A 23,819-nucleotide genomic window follows, 5' to 3' on the forward strand; every position below is an offset into this window, starting at 1 on the left:
AGATAGACAATTTTAACTTAAGATAGTATATATATATATATACATTGACAACAATATATTAAATATAATACATTATCAAAGAATTATACAACTTCAATAATCATGACAGTATATAACACAATCAATAGAAATAACCTTATGATAATAAAATTACATAGCATGTGAAAGTGTATCAGCACAAATGTTATCAACCCCTTTGACATGGATTATCTTCAAATCATACTTTTGTAATGATAAACTCCAACTTAACAGTCTCCTGCTTTTGCTCTTCATTTGGTTTAAAAACATCAATAGGTTATGATCAGTATAAATGAAAATATGTTGTTGTGATGCAGATACATACACATTGAAATGTTCTAAAGCTAACACTAAAGCCAGTGTTTCTTTTTCCACAATAGAATAATTCTTTTGTTGACAGTTAAGCTTTTTAGAAAAATAACAAACAGGGTGTTAAATAATTTTGTCGTCTGATTGTAATAGAACAGCACCAGCACCAAAATCACTGACATCAACAGCTAATGTGAAAGGCTTATCAAAGTCAGGTGCCATCAATACGGGGTAAGTGCACAATAAAGATTTGACCTTTTCAAAAGCAGATTGACATGTTTCAGACCACTTGATTTTTTTATTTTTCTTCAATAGGTTTGTTAATGGTACAGTGATGTCAGCAAAATTTTTACAAAACTTTTCTTGTTGGTAGCGGTTGGATAATTCACAACACAATCAACTTTCACACGACTGAAAGGTTCTTCAAAAGCTGGGATAGGTTTCAAAGGAATAACAGGAATTTTCTGGTTAGGTTTTCTGACCAATTGACAGATATGACAAGTTTTACAAAACTGAGAAATATCTTACCTAATTTGGGGGCAAAATAAATGTCTCATAATTTTGTCACATGTTTTGTTGACACCTAATTGACCTTCCATGGGCAGTTCATGGGCAACTTTCAATATTTCAGAACGATATGCTTTGGGAACAACGAGTTAATGAAATACAGCCCAGTCTCTTGAAGCTGGCACATCTGATGGTCTCCATTTCCTCATAGCACATTATTTTCGAAAAGATAACCATTTGGAACTTTCTCCAGTTCATCTTTTGGGAGTGCATATTTAAATAGTGAAGAGATCTGTAGATCCTTTTCTTGCTCAATGATCAGTTTACTTTTAGTAAACGGAACTTCACCAGGTAAACCAGATCCCTCATGTTCATTATTGTCACTCTCCGAGGAATCGTCAGTAGGACAATCATCTACAGGATCCCCGTTCGATCCAAGAAATGTCTCAGAGAAATCTATAATATCGTTCTCTGAATACGTGTCTATCAATTGTTTTTTACGTAATTTCTTAGCCTAAGCTCGAGTCACAGCACACGATGGAAACACATCGTGATTCTTCAACGACAACATCATCTTTAGATGAAACAGTGATCGGCTCACGAACCATTTTGGGTTCGGCAACAACTTTTCCCCCAGCTAAATCGTTGCCCAACAATAATGATACACCCTTAATTGGCAGAGTAGGTCTTACTCCAACCACAGTTGGTCCCAAACCTAGGTCTGATGCCAAATAAATGTCATGAAGATTAACATTTACAAAGCCACCCTCAATACCCTGATCAATAACAAATTCATCAGTGGCAGAACTCCAATCCAAAGGTAGTATACCTTCTAACAACAATGATTGAGTCGTCACAGGATCACGTAGAATTGATATGAGATTGGCAGTATCATTTGTCAAAGACAAAGAACCAACAGACACAAAAGGTCTAAATTCCTCCTTAACCACATCAGCCTTTATATCAGTGGCCGGATCAACAAAATCGTGTGATCTGGTGAAACTAAGTCCATATGTGGACACAAACACACTGGGTGTTGCTTTATTATCTTTTTCCTTTTCCAAATACCAACAATCGGACATAACATGACGGTAGATAGTTTTGATAAAGTTTTATCCTGACTGTCAGAATATTTCGAACTAGAGAAGCTGGATTTTAGAAGAATCCTCAACTTTAGTGGATTCAACAGATACGTGTTTTTGCTGAGGTGGCAGGAATTTCTGTTTATAAAAAGTGGTTTTTTGTGTTAAAGTGTAATCATCGAAAAGAGTGGCTGATTCCTGTAGTGTTTCAACTTTCTTTTCATCCAAGTAAGTTTTGAGATCGTCACGTGCCCAACGTTTGAATTCCTCAATTAGACATAATTGTTTTAGTTTGTCAACACTATTGCTAATATGGATAGAATTACACTATCGATCAAAATAAACCTCTTTTTCGTGAGCAGATTCCATATAAGTTTGATTATCTTGCTTACGATAACCTCGAAACTTTTAGCGATAAGCCTCTGGTACTAACTCTTATGCTTTGAGAATAGCTGCTTTAACGTTATCATAATTTAGACAATCATATATATATAGAGCGGTATAAGCTTCTTGTGCTTTAACAGTTCAACCACTTTGTAATAACAATGACCATTTTTCGGTGGGCCATTCCATGGCTTGAGCAACCTTCTCAAAATGTTGAAAATATTCATCAACTTCATTTTCATTGAATGATGGTACTTTAACATATCGATTAAGTTCAAAATTATCATTTTGCCTTAGTCGATCGGAGTTGAGTCTAATTTCTTTTTCGGCTTCAATGGGAGCTTTCTCAGCCTCGAGATATTTATTTTCTCTTTCAGCTTCGATACGAGTTTGTTTTTTCTCGGCTTCGATACGAGCTTGTTCTCTCTTGGCTTCGATATGAGCTTGTTCAAAATCGAGTTGTTTGAGTTTTAGCTGAATTTCTAACTTATCTTTATCACTCAACTCCGATTGGCCAGTAGGGACACTAGAATATTCCTTGAATACTTCCTCAGGCAACAAATCATCATTGACTAGTATTTCAATAATACGCTTTTTAGTTCATTTTTTCTCATTGATCTTTTAACTTCTAGTTCTAAGACTTTGACAACTTCGAGCAATTCATTTTTGTCATATCTTTCTAGTTGTTCGAGGGAGGGTGATTGAAGAAAATCTCGATAATCAGACATGATCAAAATTTTTTGGCACTGATAAGTATAAATTGAATTATGATTTGAATTTAGATCGCATTTTGTCTCTCATTCAGATCTCGGACACTAGCCCCAATTTATTATGTTACATATTACAATTTACTCAATATTTAGTCCTCTATCTGGTCTGGAACATCATTGACATCTTATCGAGGGTTCACGATGAGCGACTTAATTTTGAGTTGATGTAGATACAATTCACTTAACAGAGAGCTAGCTAGCTCTGTATTCTTTGTTCTTCGTCGTGTTATCCATCGCTGAAGTTATATAATGTTTTCGTAAAAATGCTAATGTCGAATGTGAATCTGCTGAAGTTAAACGGTTTGTAATATTCGAAATGTATAAACGTTCCTCGTCAAATATCTAAAGTTCCCGATTAATAAGCATTATAACAATCACAGTTATAGCTTTCAAACTTTATAGCACACCAACTATAGCAAACCAACAATATATACTGTCTTTTGACGCATCGCGTTGGTTATACTTATAGGCGTAAGGAGAGTTTCTCGAAATGTCAGATTACGCAACAATATAAACGATACACCAGTGTTTACGTACACACACACACATATATTGTTGATTCTTACACACGAGAATTTTCTACAGTTTTTGTGAATAGGCGGGAATTTCGCAATACAGACTTAGCAGTATAATTTATGTACATTTCTACATATAAATTTAACTTAAACAAACATCGATACTAAAATAGATATAGGATAGTATGTTCGTCCCGAGTTATTGCTGACTTTTAACGGATGGTTTCTCTAGATTACTACCCCTATGGAAACTGTAACAGCTAAAGCTATTGTTGACTTTTAACGGGTGGTTTCTCTAGTTTACTACCCCTATGAGAACTGAATTAGCTACATATTTCGCTGTATTTCAGTTCTAACTTTTTCCAGTTTGCTAAGAGTTAATGTTATGCGTAAGGCTTAATCAAATTACGTTTGTAACGAACTTTTACAGAGTTGCATACAAACTTTAATTAACCCATTTATCATCAATGACCTTCACATCAGACTGTTGTTTATTATTCAAGTTTTAATATTTAATTTCGAAAGTTAATATTGAAAAAAATTCTCAATCTTCACTTCTCAGTATCACGTTACACTTTTGTTGCTCCGAATTGCTCATCTTTAAGTTTTCTTTCTAACCCTATATGAAATTTTAAATCACAAATTACACACATATACTATAGATATCCCCAAGCTAAAAATTAAATTTCGTTCTTCTAAGCACCTTTCTTTACTGAGACATAAACAAGACTGCCAAGCCTACATGCCACGCCCATCCTATTACTTTCTGTTTTTCGAAAAAATGTCAAAATTCTCTCTGACATTTGCTATTGGATTATTTATAACCAACAGAAAGATAAAAGTTAAATTTGCTGCATTTGTGTGAGGTTAGAATTGCCTATCCAACAAATTAAAAAATAATTATACCTCAGTTTCTTTCTGTAACATTGTGGTATTCACTTAGACCAACTAACGGAGATTTTCAAGCCCAGTTATAGATTAATTAGAAAGCTAGTTAAATTATAATATTTTTAGGGCACTCTAGTTTTTGTGTGTGCCAATACTTTGTATTCTAACTTGCATATTTTGATTTTTAAAAAAGTATTTGTACTACAAAACCCAAATACAAGTGCCCCCCCCCAGTGGTTCATCAGTAAATCTGCAGGTTTACAACGCTAAAAATCGGGTTTAGATACCTGTGGTGGTCAGAGCACAAATAGCCCATTGTGCAACTTTGTGCTTAACAACAACCAAACCAAACCCTAATACAAGTTGGGTTAAGTGTCGACGGGACATCGATGATAGAGTTCAAGACCCCACATGTAAGTACTAAATTTCTTGTTTTTTTATGTATGTTTTTATTTATTGTTATAAAGGTAACTAAAATGTAAAATTAGAAACTTATTAGGCTAGATAAGAAACATAAAAGACGAATGAGGATATTTCTCTGTGAGTAGTGCATAAAAGCTGCTCATGTGCTATGTAATTCAATACTTAGTTTACCTTAATTTAAACTACGATCTTGCCGGGTGATTTATTGGTTTGTTACGCTTTGCTAATGTTTAGATTCAAGTGAAAGAGAATAAAACATTAAAATTTAAATAAACGAAGTCATGAAAAGGTTAGAGATGTAAAGCTATTGTGATAAATAATTGTAATTGTAACAACCTCCAGTTATTCTAGAAAAAAAAACGCACTTTTTGATTTTATCTTATATTTTTTAACTTTTGATACAGATTATTTAGCTACAGTTTGTGCTAGAGTAGCGGAAATATGAAATAAAACGTATGTTTTACCAAAAACATCCTCTGATATTCACTTAGGAGGTTCTGGAAGCTAGGTAAATGAAATACGAAAACTGTAGGATGGAAAAAGTAGTTTTAATTTTAACACTCAGACTAATGAGAGTCTAAGCCAGTCTGACTTTGTAAGTTTTCAGACAAATTTTTAGTAAAAGATACTTTATTAAAAATTCTGATTTGTTTTTTGTTGTTGTTGTTGTTTCCAACAGACCTGTGTTGTTTACTAAAAGCGTTTACTCAGTAAATTCAAAATTATAGTACATTGATATGTATAGCTTCACAGATGCAAGGGTGGGTGGAATCCCCAGTTTGGTCTGGCTGGTGTTTGAGTCTAGTTTGGCTTGGGAAGATCAGGTTCAATTTGGACCTTTTCTCCCCTCTATGACAATTCTACTTCTTACGCCCAAAGCTATGTACATACGGATTTATAAAGACTGCCTTAATAAAAATAACGCTAGATTTATACACAAGGTTTCTAAACTTTACTAATAATTAGTAGAAATGTATTAACTAAAGCTACTGTTGACTTTTAATAGAAAGTTCCTCCAGTTTATTAACCGTTATTGAGAACTTTGGTTAGCTACAGCTTAGTATTTATTCTCACTACAAGGTTCCTCCAGTTTATTAACCATTGTGAGAATTGTATGAGCTAAAGCTATTGCTGACGTTTAATAGAAAGTTACTCCAGTTTATTAACCGTTATTGGGAACTTTGGTTAGCTACAGCTTAGTATTTATTCTCACTACAAAGTTCCTTCAGTTTATTAACCATTGTGAGAATTGTATGAGCTAAAGCTATTGCTGACGTTTAATAGAAAGTTACTCCAGTTTATTAACCATTGTGAGAATTGTATGAGCTAAAGCTATTGTTGACATTTAATAGAAAGTTCCTCCAGTTTATTAACCGTTATTGGGAACATTGGTTAGCTACAGCTTAGTATTTATTCTCACTACAAAGTTCCTCCAGTTTATTAACCATTGTGAGAATTGTATGAGCTAAAGCTATTGCTGACATTTAATAGAAAGTTCTCCAGTTTATTAACCGTTATTGGGAACTTTGTTTAGCTACAGCTTAGTATTTATTCTCACTACAAAGTTCCTCCAGTTTATTAACCATTGTGAGAATTGTATGAGCTAAAGCTATTGCTGACATTTAATAGAAAGTTCTCCAGTTTATTAAGCGTTATTGGGAACTTTGGTTAGCTACAGCTTAGTATTTATTCTCACTACAAAGTTCCTCCAGTTTATTAACCATTGTGAGAATTGTATGAGCTAAAGCTATTGCTGACATTCAATACAAGGATTCTTCAATTTACTAACTGTTATAGAAAATTTGTGGTTAGCTACAGCTTACTACTGAATTTCGTTGTATCGTTTTTCCAGATCTCAGAGTGTTGAGGGAACTGTGTTAATTAACACTTTTTGTTTTCCTACCTTATACTTAATTTTCGTTCAGCCACCTAGTTTGGTAAACCAGTATTTTTCTTGAGCCATCTTCTGACTGTTTAGTTATACTTTAAAGTTCACATTTCCTCTAATAATCTTATGCAATTGTTAAACCATCAGATTTCTACTCCATTGTAATCTTTAGTCATGTATAACGAATTATATTGATTTCCTACCAATCATTTCTCTTTAACCTACGTTAGTTTTGGTATTCCACCTAGAATCTACAATCTGAACTAAAATGTAATGAGAATTTCGAAGAATTCTGTTTCTAATACATACTAGTTGAATCTTTTAACTTTAATAAACTTTAATTAGGGTTTAGGTAAATTATATTATTTTTTATGTGAACCATATTACCCTACGAAACGATTAATGAGGATTTCAGTGAATTTTATTGTTTCAAGTTATATAACATTACGAAAGTTTTAATTAGACTTTCAGCGAATGTTATTGTTTTAAATCGGTTTTTATGTTGATCATATAACTTTAAGAAAGGTATAACAAGGATTTAAGATCTTTGTCGTTTGAAGTAAGTTTTATGTGAATCATAAAAGGTTAAAAAAATTAAATGAGAATTTCAGCTAACTTCATTGTTTCAAATAGATGCCCCCCAGTGGCACAGCGGTATGTCTGCGGACTTACAACGCTAGAAACCGGGTTTCGATACACGTGGTGGGCAGAGCACAGATAGCCCTTGTGTAGCTTTGTGCATAATTAAAAAACAAACAAACACTTCAAAGAGATTTAATTTGGATCATATAAGCTTAACAAAACTTTAATGGGGGTTTGATAAACTTTTATTGTTTCAAGTGGGTTTAGCCTTAAAAAAGATTCATTGAGGATTTCAGCGAACTTCGTTGTTTCAGTTAAATTAATATGGCTCATGTAACCGTAAATAGGGTTTAACGAAGAGTTCAGCAAACTTTGTTGTTTCAGGTAGGTTATATGAATCATATCACCTTAATAAGCATATAATTCTGATTTCGGTGTAGAGAAATTCAGCTTTATGTTAAGAATGATCTTAGTGGATTGTAATTAGAGTTTATAATGTTAAATTAGATTTACGATTAATCTACAGTATAGAAACTGTACAATGACTATTCTATCAAGAACTAAATAATAAAATCCATGGTAAAATGATATGCTGTTTTACAGCATCACATTGTGTTTTTTTTTTTTTGCTTTTGTGATTTCATTATATTTCTTTTGGCCTATTTTTCTAAGATCACAAGATGCTACGTTTTTTGTGTGTTTTAGGAGGTTTGACATACATTTTTATGTCAGAATAGGTAAAATTGTTCGTTGGTAGCTGTGCTTCAAATCAGGTTCCTCTCTAAAATGACATCATTAGAAATAACTTCGGTATTTCACGGAAATATCCGAGAAACAATATATCCTATCAATATCATAAGAAAAAACCAACAAAGCTGTCAGGTGCTGCTATCAACAAGTTATAAAAGGAAGGTCGAAGATCGAAGAGAATCGTGCCGTTGACAACCGTTGTCAGCGGCACGTGCCTATCGTTCTAATGAGCAGATCGATCCAGGTAACAGACCAACCCAACCAGAAGAAATAAATCTTCTCGATAAACCGACAGCTTACAGCTACTAATGAATTCATAAACGTTGGCGATAACTCATAAAGAGGAGTATCACTCTGAACAATGAAGTCGCTAGTCATCGCTCTTGCTGTCACGGAGTGAAAGAACCGTTCATTTTGGTTTTATTTTTTATAGAGCACAGCTGATAAGCGGTTTTGTTCAACTCGCTTCTTCTCCGATACTAAGCCCAAAATTTTGAACTGATTGGCATAAATATGTGGTTAACGTGGCGTGAACTTGGTCTAGGTTTGAATGATGGTTGTGTTTACTAACTTCTGTAGAGGTTATCGTTCACACGCTAACTATCACAACGAGCCACAGCTAGCTATTTATATCATATAACATCAGTTTCGTGCTACTGAAAACCATTGTTCACACAATTTCTACAAAAATCCTTATTCTACATTCTGTATGTATACTCATTTTGCCACGTTATATATACATATATATGGTTTGCCCTAATTTATGATTTGTGTACATCCTTTTTTGTTTTAGTTGTTTATATATACATGTCTTTGATTTGGCAGTTTGTGCTCGCACCAGCGTTTTTACTGTTCTTTCTATGTAGTTTTTGTTCTTACAGTGTATTAGATATTTTTATAGGAGAATTATAATTTTCTAAGTGGTTGGTATATCAATACATTGCTAGCAAAGTGTAACAACACTTGTTTGGAAAGTTATCAGAGAGTGACAATCCGTTGTTTGAGTGAAACTTCAACATAATGTTATCCAAAGTTGACAATAAATTTATTAATAAATGAAAAACAAGTTTGTTTATTGTATAAAAATGTAACCAAATTTTCAATAACAACGAAACCCTTTTCCTTGCAGACGCAACGTGCTACAGATACAAAACGCGAAAGGAGTTGACTATATTGGACCAGTAAAATGGTCTCTTGCACTGTGCCTAATGGCTGTCTTCGTTTTAGTATATTTCTCATTATGGAAAGGCGTTAAAAGTTCTGGAAAGGTTAGTACAAACAGACTTCTGTAAAAAAAAAGTACTTTTCAGTAATCCGTTATTTATACCTTTATACAATGATGTACTAGTCAAACTTATATCTGAACAGCATCCTACTTCGTGAAGTATCTTCAGTAAAATATTGAAGATGTCTCTAGACTATATTTGGTTCAATCTTTTAAACAAACTCAATTTGTATGACTGCTTCTTTAGTACCACACTAAAAAGTATTCAAAAACAGATTCTTAAAATGATTAGACTAAAACAATAACACGGATTATTAAAATATATTTCATATGACGTCATGCTAAACTTTACTGTTTACCATAATTGTGTTGTGTTTTCTTTAGGCCGTCTGGTTTACTGCTACTATGCCATATGTTGTCTTGTTTATCCTGTTCTTTCGTGGTATAACACTAGATGGCGCTCTGGATGGCATCGTGTTTTATCTTTCACCACAATGGGACAAATTGGCAAAAGCCGAGGTAAATTTTGCAAATAAAAACACACACACACACACACACACAAATGTCACTTTAAATACAATCACCTCAAAACACATGAGAAAAGGTTTAACCTTAAAATACACAAGGTAAGAATATCCCAGTAAAATTAGAACTATTTCAATACTTACGGTATAGTATGGGTAAAAGTTTCAAATTAAATTATAAGTTAGGACAGTCATTTTCATATAGACGAATTAAGAATATTGTACTGCAGTAAGTGATAAAGATACCGAGATAATCTCACAATGGTGTAGATACAAACGTAATACTTTCATGATTCTGGGAGCTAGATATTCTTATCGTGATATAGATACTAAGATATATTACCATGATACAAAAACCAAGGAGATCTTACCATTATACAAATACCGATGTAACATTTTATTGATGCAGATATTGAGCTAATCGTATCATAATATAGATACCTAGGTAATATTACTATGATATAGATAATTGGATGAGCCTGAACTGTATTGTTTTCTATATACAGTCAACAAAGAAAGTTAAACATCACGTTCATTTTCCAAAGGTTTTGAGTATTTATTAGGTCGTCAAAAATTAATGTCGGTTTTTTTTAGATGAAAGAACCTGAACAACTTATATATCAAAACAAAATATTTATTAAATGAAATAGTCTCCATTCTTATCTATGATGATTTTCCATCTTATAATCAGGTTGCCCTGATTAAAGAAATCACTTGGCTTGGAGAGTTTGTGAGACACTCAAACACCTTCTTTATGAAGTTTTCCAATATTTCTTAGATGTTTAAGTGTTGTTTCAAGAGAGACATGCAATTTCAGGGCCATTTCACGAGACTGTTGCCTTGGATTAGACTCAACAAGCGTCTTCAGAGCATCAATATCAATTCCAACATGTCGGTCCCTACCATCACAGTTTTTAAGGCTAAAGTCACCTGAATGAAATTTGCTGAACCATAGTTGACACTTACGAAAATTCAAAACATTTCCATAAACTTCTTTGATATTCTTTGTGGCTACAGAGACGTTGTTTTCCTTCTTGTATTCAAACAGCATTACATGCCGAATATGTGTCTCGTCATGTGCCATCACTATAAGGGAGTAGAGTATACTAAACTTTACCCATTATACAGGCTACACTAACGTGACGTGTAAGTGATTTGTTTAACTATTATACATGACGCACGTTTTTTGGGGAATGGTTAATGAAAGTGCTCCAAAACGCGACATTAATTTCTTGACGACCTAATACTTATAGTTCATTTAATACACTTTTCATTAAAACATCGGAATACTTAAATTACAATTTTTGAGACTTCATAATCATGGCATATAACTAAAAATCATCTTGTTTTATTCTACAGGTGTGGATTGATGCAGCGACTCAAATCTTCTTTTCTCTTGGTCCAGGTTTTGGTACCCTACTTGCTCTGTCAAGTTATAATACTTTTCATAATAACTGTTACAGGTATGAGATTGTTGAGTAGATCAACAGTTGTTTCTACAATAATTGTTAAATGTATTGTTTTTTTACTGTCCACAAATAAAGTAGTTTGTATGATATCACATCAAAATAACGATTGAGAATATTTTTTAACAAATCTTTCTTTACTGGAAAACCTCACATTTTATGTGCCTCACGTCTTTGCCGACGAGGTGTTTCTCTCAGTACCAGAACTCACGAGATCGGCTGGGCATGCAACAGACGTAGCCTCAGTTGAAACCTATTTATAATAAATGTTTATGAGATATCAATTCATATGGTATATAATGACCATGCTAGCGAAACGTGATTGCTAGTTTATAAGATATTGTATCATAATAAGACTTGCTATACTTTTTGACAAATATTCCTTCGCTAGCCCTGTACTGGTCCATAATAAGAAGAATATAACAGAACTTAAGTCGCATACTTTCGGTGCTATCCGCTGCTCCCATGGCAACATTAGTGTGCCCAGCCGCTCTGATGAGCTCTGGTGTTGAAGTGATAGACTAGACGGAAGGAAGCTAGTTAATAGCACCCATTGCCAATTCTAAGGCTACTCTAACCGAATAATAGAATTTTACTATTGTTTTTGTAATGCGCTGAAGGCCTTAAATAAATTATAGTTATATATATCATTTCAACTAAGGTTTTTGTGTGTTTCATACCCAGTCGACCTGACGAACTCTAGCGTTGAGCAAAATGCCTCGTCGGCATCTAGATACGGTAAACAGACAACGGGAAACAAACAAAACTTGTATTTGTTTGTTTGAAGTTAAGCACAAGGCTACACAATGGGATGTCTGTGCTCTGCCCACCACGGGTATCGAAACCCGGTTTCTAGCGTTGTAAGTCCGTAGACATACCGCTGTGCCAAACAAAGTGTGTAGTAGAAATACTATTGGAAAAAAGATATAGGGTTAGTAAAGAAACATTTGCTAAAATTTATTACCAGTCTTATTGTGATATAATGTTCCAGAAACTACCGAGCTACAGATCACACTTCAACATCATATGTGTTATACACAATATGAAATAAGTTAATCTTTGTTTCAAGTAATAGCTGTTACAAGTGCGTAAAGAGTAGGAGAATCTACATCTGTTACAATTATCTAATTTTTTTTAAAAAGTGTTAAAAATAATTGCTAAATGGTGAATAAAACTCAATAACAGATGGTAATGTTGTTGTTGTTATATTTTTTGTTTTTTGTGTGCGAAACCAAGGTCTTGTTCGGGTTATGATCGATAATTCATGCAAATCTACACAAGGACAGTCTGCTTAGCCATCCCTAATTTTGAAATGATAGACTAGATGGGAGTAACTAGTTAAAAACCCTGCCAACACTTGGGTCACTCTATTCGAGTCCCCCCCGCTGGGACAGCGGTAAGTCTTCGGATTTACAACGCTAAAATCAGGGGTTCGATTCCCCTCGGTGGACACAGCAGATAGCCCGATGTGGCTTTGCTCTAAGAAAAACACACACTCTAATCGAATAATGGGATATCATCATCAATTTTATCAAGTACTCAAGGCTCTTAGTGCGTAGCGCGATTTTGCGGCAATGGAATACAACAAAGATCATCGGATTTACAGGTCAGGCACAAAAATACTTGGCCACGCCCGATCTCTCTAGAGTTCAAGATACGAGTTTAATAGTATCGTACAGCAATGAGCGGTTATAGAAGTTTAACACATTGCTGTACCATATGTTAAACTTCTATAACCGGTCATTGCTGTACGATACTGTTAAACTCGTATAACTGGACATTGCTGTACCATATGTTAAACTTCTATAACCGGTCATTGCTGTACGATACTGTTAAACTCGTATAACTGGACATTGCTGTACCATATCCAGTTATACGAGTTTAACAGTATCGTACAGCAATGACCGGTTATAGAAGTTTAACATATGGTACAGCAATGACCGGTTATACGAGTTTTAACAGGATTGTACAGGAATGACCGGTTATAACATCATCAAACGAGAGAAGTAGGAAAGGTGAAATAAATATAAAATACGGTTAGAATAAAATAAAACAAAATTTTGAATAAAGCAAAATGAAATAAATGGGAAATAACACATAAATTTCAGGTACATAATAGGTAAGTTTAATTACAATACTTTTTCTGTTACAATACTAGTGGTAGATAAGCTGAGCTACAATAATTCCTCTCTTAACTGTTAAGGGTATAAGTATTTTGTTCTATGAATCTTTTATCTCTTTTTTTATTATTATTACTGCAAGGGAATGTAATTGTTTCTACGTAACATTATTTTACTTAATTTACACATAGGTAGATAAAGAAAAACTACTGATTTAGAATCAATATTGATTTATTAATCAACAGTTTTAAGGTTTATGTTTGTTTGTTTTTTCACTCCACTAGGGATGCTATATTTACCAGCAGTATCAACTGTGTTACAAGCTTCCTAGCTGGGTTTGTTATTTTCTCAGTTTTAGGCTATATGGCCCACATGTCGCAGAGAGACATCCAGACCGTCGCTACTGATGGTGAGTACCAATATATAATAACTACTTCCTTGTAAAGAGATTTCCTTATACTATTATAATAAAACTGTGTAGGCAACAGTGGTGTAGTGCTAAATTTTGTAGTGCCGGAGTGTGACGTCACCATTAGGGTAAGGGTCTCATTTGTGAGTCCATTTTTATATAAATAAAATATATGCAGCGCTAACTATTTGAGACTACTTATATTAGTACCAAATTGAATACACATATATTAGCGAGAGAAAACATGCAACTCAGCTTCCTTTAAATTAAAATGCAAGGTCAAATTCAAATCGTTATCAAAACAAGTTTTAAAATCGCATACCTTATTAATTCATTATCTTTGTAACTGCACTACAGTATTAACAAACTTGACTTTTGTAATACCTTGCATGCCTCCTATCCTGCCAAAAGAATATCTATAAAAAACAAACTTCATTGGCTATTATGTAAATAATAAATCTTTTAAGTGCTTTAATCCCATATTCATGTGGGGTTAATAAATACTTGACGTGTGACAAAATCATTTCACAATTTTCACGCTCTGACACATTCTCTTGAACCGGAACACTCACACTGTGCCAAAAGCCAGCTCCTGAGGGAGAGTGGGTGCTTGGCGATCTAAGAACTCTAACAGTGGACACAGGGGATCACACACAGATAGACTGTTCGCTGGTACTTCAAGTGTTTGGTTATTAAAGACATTTAATTGCAGGTGTAAACTGAATAACTTACATATATATATGTATATATTTTTTTGAATTTTTGGGATTCAGCTCCAATTTCAGGTGCCGGAGTGGTGTTCCAGTGTACTCCAGCAGCACTACATCCCTGGTAGGCAAGCTAAACCAGGATAATATTAAAGTAGATATTTAAAAGTTCTTAAGGCATTTGATCCCCAAAAAAACATTTCTAATTTCACATTTAAAATATGTGCAACATATAAGTTATTAAGCTTGTCTCTTTGTTTCTATACTTTTTGTTTGCATCTTATTACTTAATGTTTAATAATTACTGTCTGGTTATATAGGGCCAGGCCTTGTATTTGTGGTATATCCGGAAGCAATAGCAACTATGAAAGGTTCCGTGTTTTGGTCAATCCTGTTCTTCATCATGTTAATAACGTTGGGTCTAGACAGCACGGTAAGTAGAGCTGGGAAAATATGTAATGTATATGAAACTAGGCTGAGACAAAACTATAATAAAATGTGAGTAAAATGAGAAAGTAATGCAAAAACTAGTCAAACATTAGCTTAGGGCTAGACGGCATACTAAATAAAGATCGGTAAAATTAGTAGATAATGTAACCTTATTGTAGGCCTACACAACAAAGTAACTAAACGGAGGTGGTAACTAATGCATCGAACTTGTGAAACATTACATTAAACTTAAACTACATGGTAAATTATTTACACAATAAACTATACGGTTGCAGTATGCAGATTCTACATATATTGTTCTTCCATAGTATTTTGTTCTTTTTCTATAAAAATCTTAACTTTTTCTAAATTCTAATTTCAGGACATTAAATCCTATTGAGTTCATGAGTAAACTTTGGCTTGAGGTTTTAGTTTTTGTAGCTTGACCAGTAAAAAATAAAACGTCCATTGTTCTGTGGGATAGTTGCATTGTGTCCTTCTTGACCACGTGTGAGTAGGATATCTGTCTCATGGAACAGAGCTACTTACGCATTTCGTTGCTGTTTTCTGATTATTGAGTTCAAGGCCAGCTATGGGGGTGTTGTGGTGGGCCGTGCGCCCCCCCCCACTTATCTCCATCCTTAGCGGTTTAACAAATCAAATGAGCAGATTATTTTTTTTAAATGACTAAGAAGTGTCAACAAAATATCCACATGCGCCCCCCTCCCCAAGGAAGAGGAACTGGAGCAGAATCTGTTTAGCTCTAAAGAAAGTGTGTATTGCAAATGCAGTTTGTTAGGAAATATGGATCTCTGGTCTTAAAAGTGACAATACTGGCTGTGCGTGTTTTAACCTTGTTGACTACTTTCTTCAGACTGCAGATCGCGTGTATTTCGCTTTACTTCCATTATGTTTACCGTAGAAACACATTCCTGTATCTTTCAATAGTCTTTCCACTGGACGATAAGTTTATTTTATGTTGTTGTTTTTTTTTCCGGCAAAGTGTTTTAATTTGATTTTCATTTTGTGGTCTGACCAGTTACAGATCACTGCACATTTCCATCTACACATTCGAGCCAGGAATCTCTCATTATTTGGTTATTGTGCGCATGTATAACCTTGAATTACCAAACGGTCACCTAAGGTAAAGGCCACTAACTAATGGTAATAATTGGTATCCGATCGCCACAGACGTACAGTATGTATACGCAAACAAATTGTGACATAATTAAAGACATAATAGGCATAAACAACACAGTAAGAAAACTCCGGAAAAATGTAAAATTACATCTCCTTTTACCATTACCCAGTTCATTAAATACATTTATTTTTAGGTCTTCCAGTAAAAGCGATATTTTAAATCCTGAGAAGTGTACATTTTAAGTCTTAAAATCTCTGAAATTACAAAATTTCTATTGACTGTATTTGGATATTCGAGTTTTTACACTTCTGAAATATCATTTAACATTTAATAAAAGCAGTCATAAAACGTAACTGAGAATCAACTGTTATCTATCAAATCAGCATATTTTTTTCCTATAACGTAATATTATTGTTTTCTTTTTTATCATAACTAAGTACCAATTAATAATATTTCAAATTTGCCGGGTTTCAAATGACTTGTATGTGACTATTTATAGTTTGGCGGTCTAGAAGCCATGATAACAGGACTGTGCGATGAATATCCCACTGTACTACGTCGACATCGAGAAATATTCGTTGGAGTTTTGATTCTATTTATTTATCTGTGTGCTCTACCAACTACAACATACGTAAGTATCTTCTGTTTATATAATGTATGTTCTATCATGTCCAACATGCATATATGCGGGTATCTTCTGTTTATGTAATGTGTATTCAACCAACTAAAAACCTATCAGGGACGTAGTCAGCACTAGAGAGTAGGGAGAGTCTTTTTCCAAAAAATGTGGTCCTCTCCTTTTCTTTTACACAAATAACTTAAGTGATTTACCTTAGACGAAATGAAACTTGTAAAACGAATGTATTCAAAACTTATGAGTATCAAGTGTTTATTTAAAAAACAAAAACAAAAGATAGTTGGCCTTTTAGACTTTGTTAGAATATTGGGATGGTCTTTCGACTTCTCTGACTCTCAATGACTATGCCCATGCCTATGTATCATCTGTTTATATGTGTGTGTTTTATCGACTATAACCTATGTATCTGTTGTTTACGTATCTACGTGTTCTATCAGATACAGTATAGGTAACCTCTCTTTATATATCCAAACGTGTTAAAATAACAGCAATCTACGTGGGTATATTCTGTATATATACACGTGTGTTCTACCAACTACAATCTACCTTTAAGTTATAATTATATACTAGCATGTTATACTAAGTACAACCAACGTATCTTCTGATCATATATCTGTATATACACGTCTGTGTCCTATCAACTACAGCCTACGTATCTTATCTTTATATGTGCCCATGTTTTCTTCCAGCTGCAGCCTATTAGATTATATTTTGTTAATATATACTCGCGTGTTCTACAAACTACAACCTCTATGAATATATTCTGCTTATACTTACATACATACCTCTGTGTTCAACCACATGTAGCGTATGTGCGTATCTTCTGTTTATATACTTGGGTGTCCTACAAACTGCAGCCTACGTATCTTTATTTTATATTGTTGTAGGCTATGTTTTTTAATGTTTTAGTTTAGAAACTTGTATGCTAAAGAGAGTTTTAGCATGACGTATTGATGATATGTTACGAAAGGAAGTTTAATAATGAATGTTAAGCTTACTTTGTTAGTTATACTTGGTTATCGCTAGGTAGTGCAACCGAGTAAGTTGTAAAACTTATTTGAAAAAATAAAATGCTTTCCTTTCACCAAGGAAACTAGACTTTGTATTATTTTATCGAATAATCAAGAAGAATCCGCTCAACGTTACAACACTGATGTCAGCAGTAGGATTATTTGGTAAAAATAAAATAGAATCCAAACTGAACTTCAAGATAACGACAAGTGCTCGAAATGCGGTTGAAAATGGAATGGAAATGACGAAGCACACAGCAAGGTCAAGAAGAAAGAAACAGAAAAATAAAAGAAGACCAAGAAGAAAGAGACAGGAATTTGAGAAAGGAGTTGAAAGAAAGAGGCGTAAGAGATAAAGAAGTATTAGTATAAATTTCGTTGAAAACAAGATCAAAGAATCTGTTGGAGATGTTCAGAAAGATTATAGCAGCAAAAATGAAGCAATACATCTATTAAGTGCCGAAAGGCTGTAATGACAAACTGAAGAAGTGAAAAAGAACAACAAAGAAGTACAAAAAGATTATAGCAGCAAAACCAACGAAGTAAAATGAATGTCATTGACAGAATAAAACACCTGGAAAATTCAAGATCAAACCATCCACACGTTTTTCTGTACCTGCCCAATAATTTCATCCTCAAACACCTTTAAAATGTGGAACAGGATAACCCATTTGGTATACACATGTTACCATCACTGTTTTGCCATCTATGACTCAGAACACTCCTGAACTTCTATACATATTTTTACCTCAGCAAGATACAGAATTTGGCAGGCTGGTTCAACAGCATCGCATAATCAAGAAACCAACAAACTATGATAGAAAGGTACCATGGGAGGCAAATCAGATTCAGTTTAAGATAATCTCTAAAGTGAATGGCTGGTAGTAAAAAAAAACGCTTTTCAACTTGCTGCCCATTTAAAAAGACCAGCTTTAATAACATTAATGCAATCTGAGAGCCATAATAACTAAGAAGAATTCGCAGTTTCCTTATCGAACAGCTTTAGATAACACACCAGAAGGAAGTTTCCAAAGTCGAATTCAGAAGCAGAGGAAAGATGAAACTTTAGATGAACTTATAGAAGATGTGGAAAGGCTTGCCCAGTTACGTTATGTAAATACTCCACGTGGAATAATGGATTTGTTGACACGTAACCAATTCATAGAAGCCTTAGTGGATGAGAACATTCAAATTAGGCTAAGGCAGATTAGGTGTAGATCCTGTTTAGTTGGCGTTGGAACTAGAATCAAATAAACTAGCAAGCCGATAACCAAATTCATCATCTAGGAATTATGAACTTATCATTTCAAATAGTGTAGAAAAATAAATCCATTTGGTGGAAGTCTAGAAGAAATCAAAGAATTTGTTAGACAACTGTTTACTCAGTAGGAAGAAAGTAAACCACAAGACAAAAAGTATTTCAACTGCAACTTAAATGGGCGTATTACCAAGAGCTGCAGAAGAAAGCCTTTAATTAGAGAGTTGTTTACTCAAGAAAAAGGAAGTAAACCACAAGCAGAAGGTGTTTCATCTGTAACATAAAAGTATATAGTGCTAGAAAGTACTCTCGATGGATGACAGGAGAAGAAGACTGCTATACACGTGGAAAACAATAAATACGAGATTGTGAAGAATCAGTCATTGACAATAAACTAAGGAAACGATATCTTGAGGGTAAAAAAACTCCATCTGTCCCAGTGTTTACCTTTGTTATAAATAAAGATCACCTTGCACTCTATTTACACTATGACCAATCTCTTTCCAACTTCAAACCAAGTCAGGCTCAGAGATTCAGATTTGTTCCGATATATTTTCTGTTGATCCTCCTCTTATTTGCGATTACCGCTCTTATATGAACAAGAAATCAGGATACCTGGTTGTTCTACACGAATATTTTCTGTTGATCCTCTTGTTCATATAAGAGAGGTAATCGCAAATAAGGAGAAATCAAGATACTTGGTTGTTCTACACGAATATTTTCTGTTTATTTACCTGTCTATTGTACTAAAAAACCTACGTGAGTATCTCCTGTTTATATATATCCAAACACAAAGTACGTGTGTATATTCTGTTTACATATTTATGTGTTGTAGTAATCACAAGCTACTTGTGTATCGCTTATTTATATACCTGCATGTCATTTCTACTAACGTGTGTTTAGAAAATTCTAAAAATGTTATTTAACTAATAACCTAAAGAAATGTCTGTAATTTCCTATTACGAAAATTTCAAAGTATTATTTAGAATATGTAACTACCTTATCTAATCTTTATTCATAGTATTATCCTAAAGCTTTTCAGGTTGTTTTCAACAATAAATATAAATAGATTAAGTCCAACAGCTTTTCAAAATGAAACAAGTGTTCTATTTAAAAATCGTTTCATATATATTTAAAAATATTTTTTTCTTAAACGGCTTTGACTAATTAAAGATTGATACATGCGGTAACAGCATATGTATGGTTAGTTAGGGCTTGACAAATCTAGAATGCAACAACAGTTTTAACTAGTTAAAACTTGCTACGTGAGGTAACAACGAGAGTTTTTAACTTGTTAAAGCTTGATACATGCGGTAACAATCAGAGTTTGGGCTAGATAAGAGCTTTATACCTGCTGTAACAGTGAGAGTTTTGGCTAGTTAGTGGGAATAATGAAATTTTTGACTAGTTAGAGCTCGATACATGCGGTAGAAACAGGAATTTTGACTAGTTAGAGCTCGATACATGCAGTAACAACAGGAATTTTGACTAGATAGAGCTCGATACATGCGGTAACAACAGGAATTTTGACTATTTAGAGCTCGATACATGCGGTAACAACAGGAATTTTGACTAGATAGAGCTCGATACATGCAGTAGCAATAGGAATTTTGACTAGTTACAGCTCGATACATGCGGTAACAACAGGAATTTTGACTATTTAGAGCTCGATACATGCGGTAACAACAGGAATTTTGACTAGTTAGAGCTCGATACATGCGGTAGAAACAGGAATTTTGACTAGTTAGTGCTCGATACATGCGGTAGAAACAGGAATTTTGACTAGTTAGTGCTCGATACATGCAGTAACAACAGGAATTTTCACTAGTTAGAGCTCGATACATGCGGTAACAACAGGAATTTTGACTAGTTAGAGCTCGATACATGCGGTAACAACAGGAATTTTAACTAGTTAGAGCTCGATACATGCGGTAACAACAGGAATTTTAACTAGTTAGAGCTCGATACATGCGGTAACATCAGGAATTTTGACTAGTTAGAGCTCGATACATGCGGTAACATCAGGAATTTTGACTAGTTAGAGCTCGATACATGCGGTAACAAGGTTGGATACAGAGTTTGATAGAACCGAGAAAAAGAAGCTTAGTTTGTTGGAATTTATATACATAATAAACGTTTTGGCTGGTTCGAGCTTGATACAAGTATAATAATAATGATAGTCTTTTTTCTCACAGTCGTATTTGGTATGTAAAACAACAGCCTGATTTTGTTCGTTCACTATTTTTGGCAGGGTGGTAGCTATGTAGTAAACTTACTGGACTCCTACGGTACATCGATGTCCGTTTTGTTTGTCGTCTTTGTGGAGGCAGCCACAGTTTGCTGGTTTTATGGTGAGTAATAAAGGTTTTTTTAATAACACTAACGCTTTTAACCTACTTTAAGCTTCATCTGGTTGACGTCAACTAGCACACTAATTTATTTATTTTCCACATAGATTGTGAAATTTATGTCTGTAAAGAAATTCCATTCACTTTCAAACATGGGACGGAAATTGTATCTCACCAATATAAATCCAGTATACATTATATACATGTTAATAGCCAGTTTATAATCTTGGAAAAATTAGATTCGCTTTTTAATGTTTCTGTTTCCGTAAAGCGTCTTTTTATCAGTCGTAACATTTTGTCTGCATTGGTCGTCTGCGCAGCAAAGGCCCTGGACCAATATTTCCCCGTTCTCCCTCCTCTTCTACTCACTATCGCGTATGTACAATGATCTCCTAATAAAGCTAATTAAAAATGATAAGGAATGAAATTACATTCCATCCCCTGACTGTTATCTTTTGAAACAATATTAGCGCGCGTGTGTGTGTGTGCGCGCGCGCTCGCTATGTCGATTCCGATTTTCGAAAGCAATAACGGTTGGTCATTTGCGAATAAACACACCCTTTTTATAGTTCAAAGCATCGTCTGGACCATTTCTTAGGCTTAACACAAAACTGCCAAATATTTAAGTTAACTATCTGTGAAAACTAGTTCGAACTGAATCGTTATTTTTAAACTCATATTTATTGAACAAGCTTCCATCTCATCTTGAAATGTATGCACGTGAATATGTTTACAAAAGATAATGTCTTGTTTCATTACAACAATAGTGAGAAACAGCGTAATATATAGAATTAAAAAAACTGATAAATCTTAGAAAACCTTTTTCCACAACATCGTTTTCTTTGTATAGGCGTGTCAGTTTTGAACAGAAAAGTTGACAGCTAGCTCTATAGATATTAAGTTTGGTGATAAAAACCTGATAAATTTGTTATTACTTTTGTCACGCCGAATCTTACTTTTATGGTTTCGTTTTTATTATTATTACTATTATTAATTCTTCAGTTCTTTTTATATAAAACTTGCACAGGTTTTTGGGTAGGCCTCTAAGACTTCATATTATGGGTCGTGGTGTGACTGTCCTGCTCGTTCCACTTATTCTTTTGTTACTGTGAATGTACATACATATAAAATAACGTCATAGAATGCTCTCAGTGACCGCAATTTTTATCGATGTCTCATCTCTTGCAATAAGCATTTATAGATGTTTTATTCGTTTACTTCTTTGCAGTGGTTACTTAGAACCAGTGAAGTTACGATATGACTAATCATTGGAACAACTTACAGAGTTTTGTTGATAACATAATTACAGTGACATCATAATTTTATCCTTACAAATTATGTTGTAATTTGAAGGCAGTTGTTGCTCGTTAAGCCTATTAATTATTCTGACCGTTTCTGTAGGAAATCGTAGCGCCAGCTGTTGATAATTTATAATACTATAAAATAGATTGACACTGAATAAAAGTGATGATCAAAAGTATAAATTACTTGAGTGACGGTAGTAAACTTGAGTTTCACAGTTTTTACTTCAACGACTGTCGTGCTTCTGTAATGTGTAAACGTTTGGTTACTCCACGCTGTGTCCTTTTTGTTTAGGTGTCTAGCAGTAACATCTGCAACTTCTGTTTTGATCCTTTAGTTTAGGGTATTAAATATCCTATATTCAAGGAAGAGAAATTAAATAGTAGTTACATGTTTCGGAAACATGAGCTTTAGATACATCAAAAATTTCCAAGAGCAACAAAAAATATACAGTTATAAAAATGCCCTACAGTGTAGGAAATAATCAATACAAACAGTGTTATTGTTAAACGTTAAAATATTTTATAATTTAAAACAAAATGCTTCTGCCAAGCACTGAACGATGAAACAGTTATGCAATAAAAATGTGATGTGAAACTTTAAGGAATGCATAAGTGCGTCTAATAAACATATAAGAAGAGGTAACGCAGAAGTATTTTTTCACAGACTTGGTTCCAGATCACACACAAAAGTGATCTTTGTAGAATGAATTTATGCATAACTGGCAAAAAACAAACATTACAGTAGCATCTCTCCAAGAATAAACCTCTCTAGAAAACTCTAATTATCTATCTATCTATATATGGCAGATTTTGTTAAACAAGACCGATGTCTGTAGGTTTACTTTCTTCTTAGAATTCTTCTCAAGAAGTCGATAAGCCGTCTTAACGTTGTTAGAACAACGGGTAAAAGTTGTAGCTAGTGATGAGTTGGCCGACGCGTTTCGAATGGGTTCTGCATCCATTATCAAGGCTGAATGTTGTGTGAATTGTGATTACTGTTGGTGGGATATTTATAGGTATGGGTAAGCAGGTGGTGGTATCTAGGTCGCGGAAGGCGTTAATTGGTGGAGTGTTGTATTGTGGCTTGGGGGTTTCTCGCCAAGAAATAGCAGTGTGCGTGCTGTT

At 34.1% G+C, this 23,819-nt stretch overlaps 1 protein-coding gene across 5 annotated transcripts in view; it reads left to right on the forward strand.

The window, feature by feature from the left end:
• Positions 1–23,819, forward strand: part of LOC106462445 (sodium-dependent serotonin transporter-like) — a 64,205-nt gene that overhangs the window by 31,378 nt on the left and 9,008 nt on the right. For all 5 annotated transcript variants that reach the window (XR_002611265.1, XR_002611263.1, XR_002611264.1 and 2 more), the window contains exons 4-10: positions 9,246–9,384; positions 9,726–9,860; positions 11,225–11,328; positions 13,736–13,860; positions 14,888–15,000; positions 16,637–16,768; positions 21,294–21,393. Coding sequence is in view for 1 of the 5 variants with exons in the window: in XM_022389715.1 (XP_022245423.1) it covers positions 9,246–9,384; positions 9,726–9,860; positions 11,225–11,328; positions 13,736–13,860; positions 14,888–15,000; positions 16,637–16,768; positions 21,294–21,393 (848 nt within the window). In the remaining 4 variants the exon portion in view is untranslated. The remainder of the gene's footprint in view (positions 1–9,245; positions 9,385–9,725; positions 9,861–11,224; positions 11,329–13,735; positions 13,861–14,887; positions 15,001–16,636; positions 16,769–21,293; positions 21,394–23,819) is intronic.

This window comes from Limulus polyphemus, unplaced genomic scaffold (genome assembly GCF_000517525.1).
Source record: "Limulus polyphemus unplaced genomic scaffold, Limulus_polyphemus-2.1.2 Scaffold1167, whole genome shotgun sequence".
Classification (NCBI taxonomy): domain Eukaryota; kingdom Metazoa; phylum Arthropoda; class Merostomata; order Xiphosura; family Limulidae; genus Limulus; species Limulus polyphemus.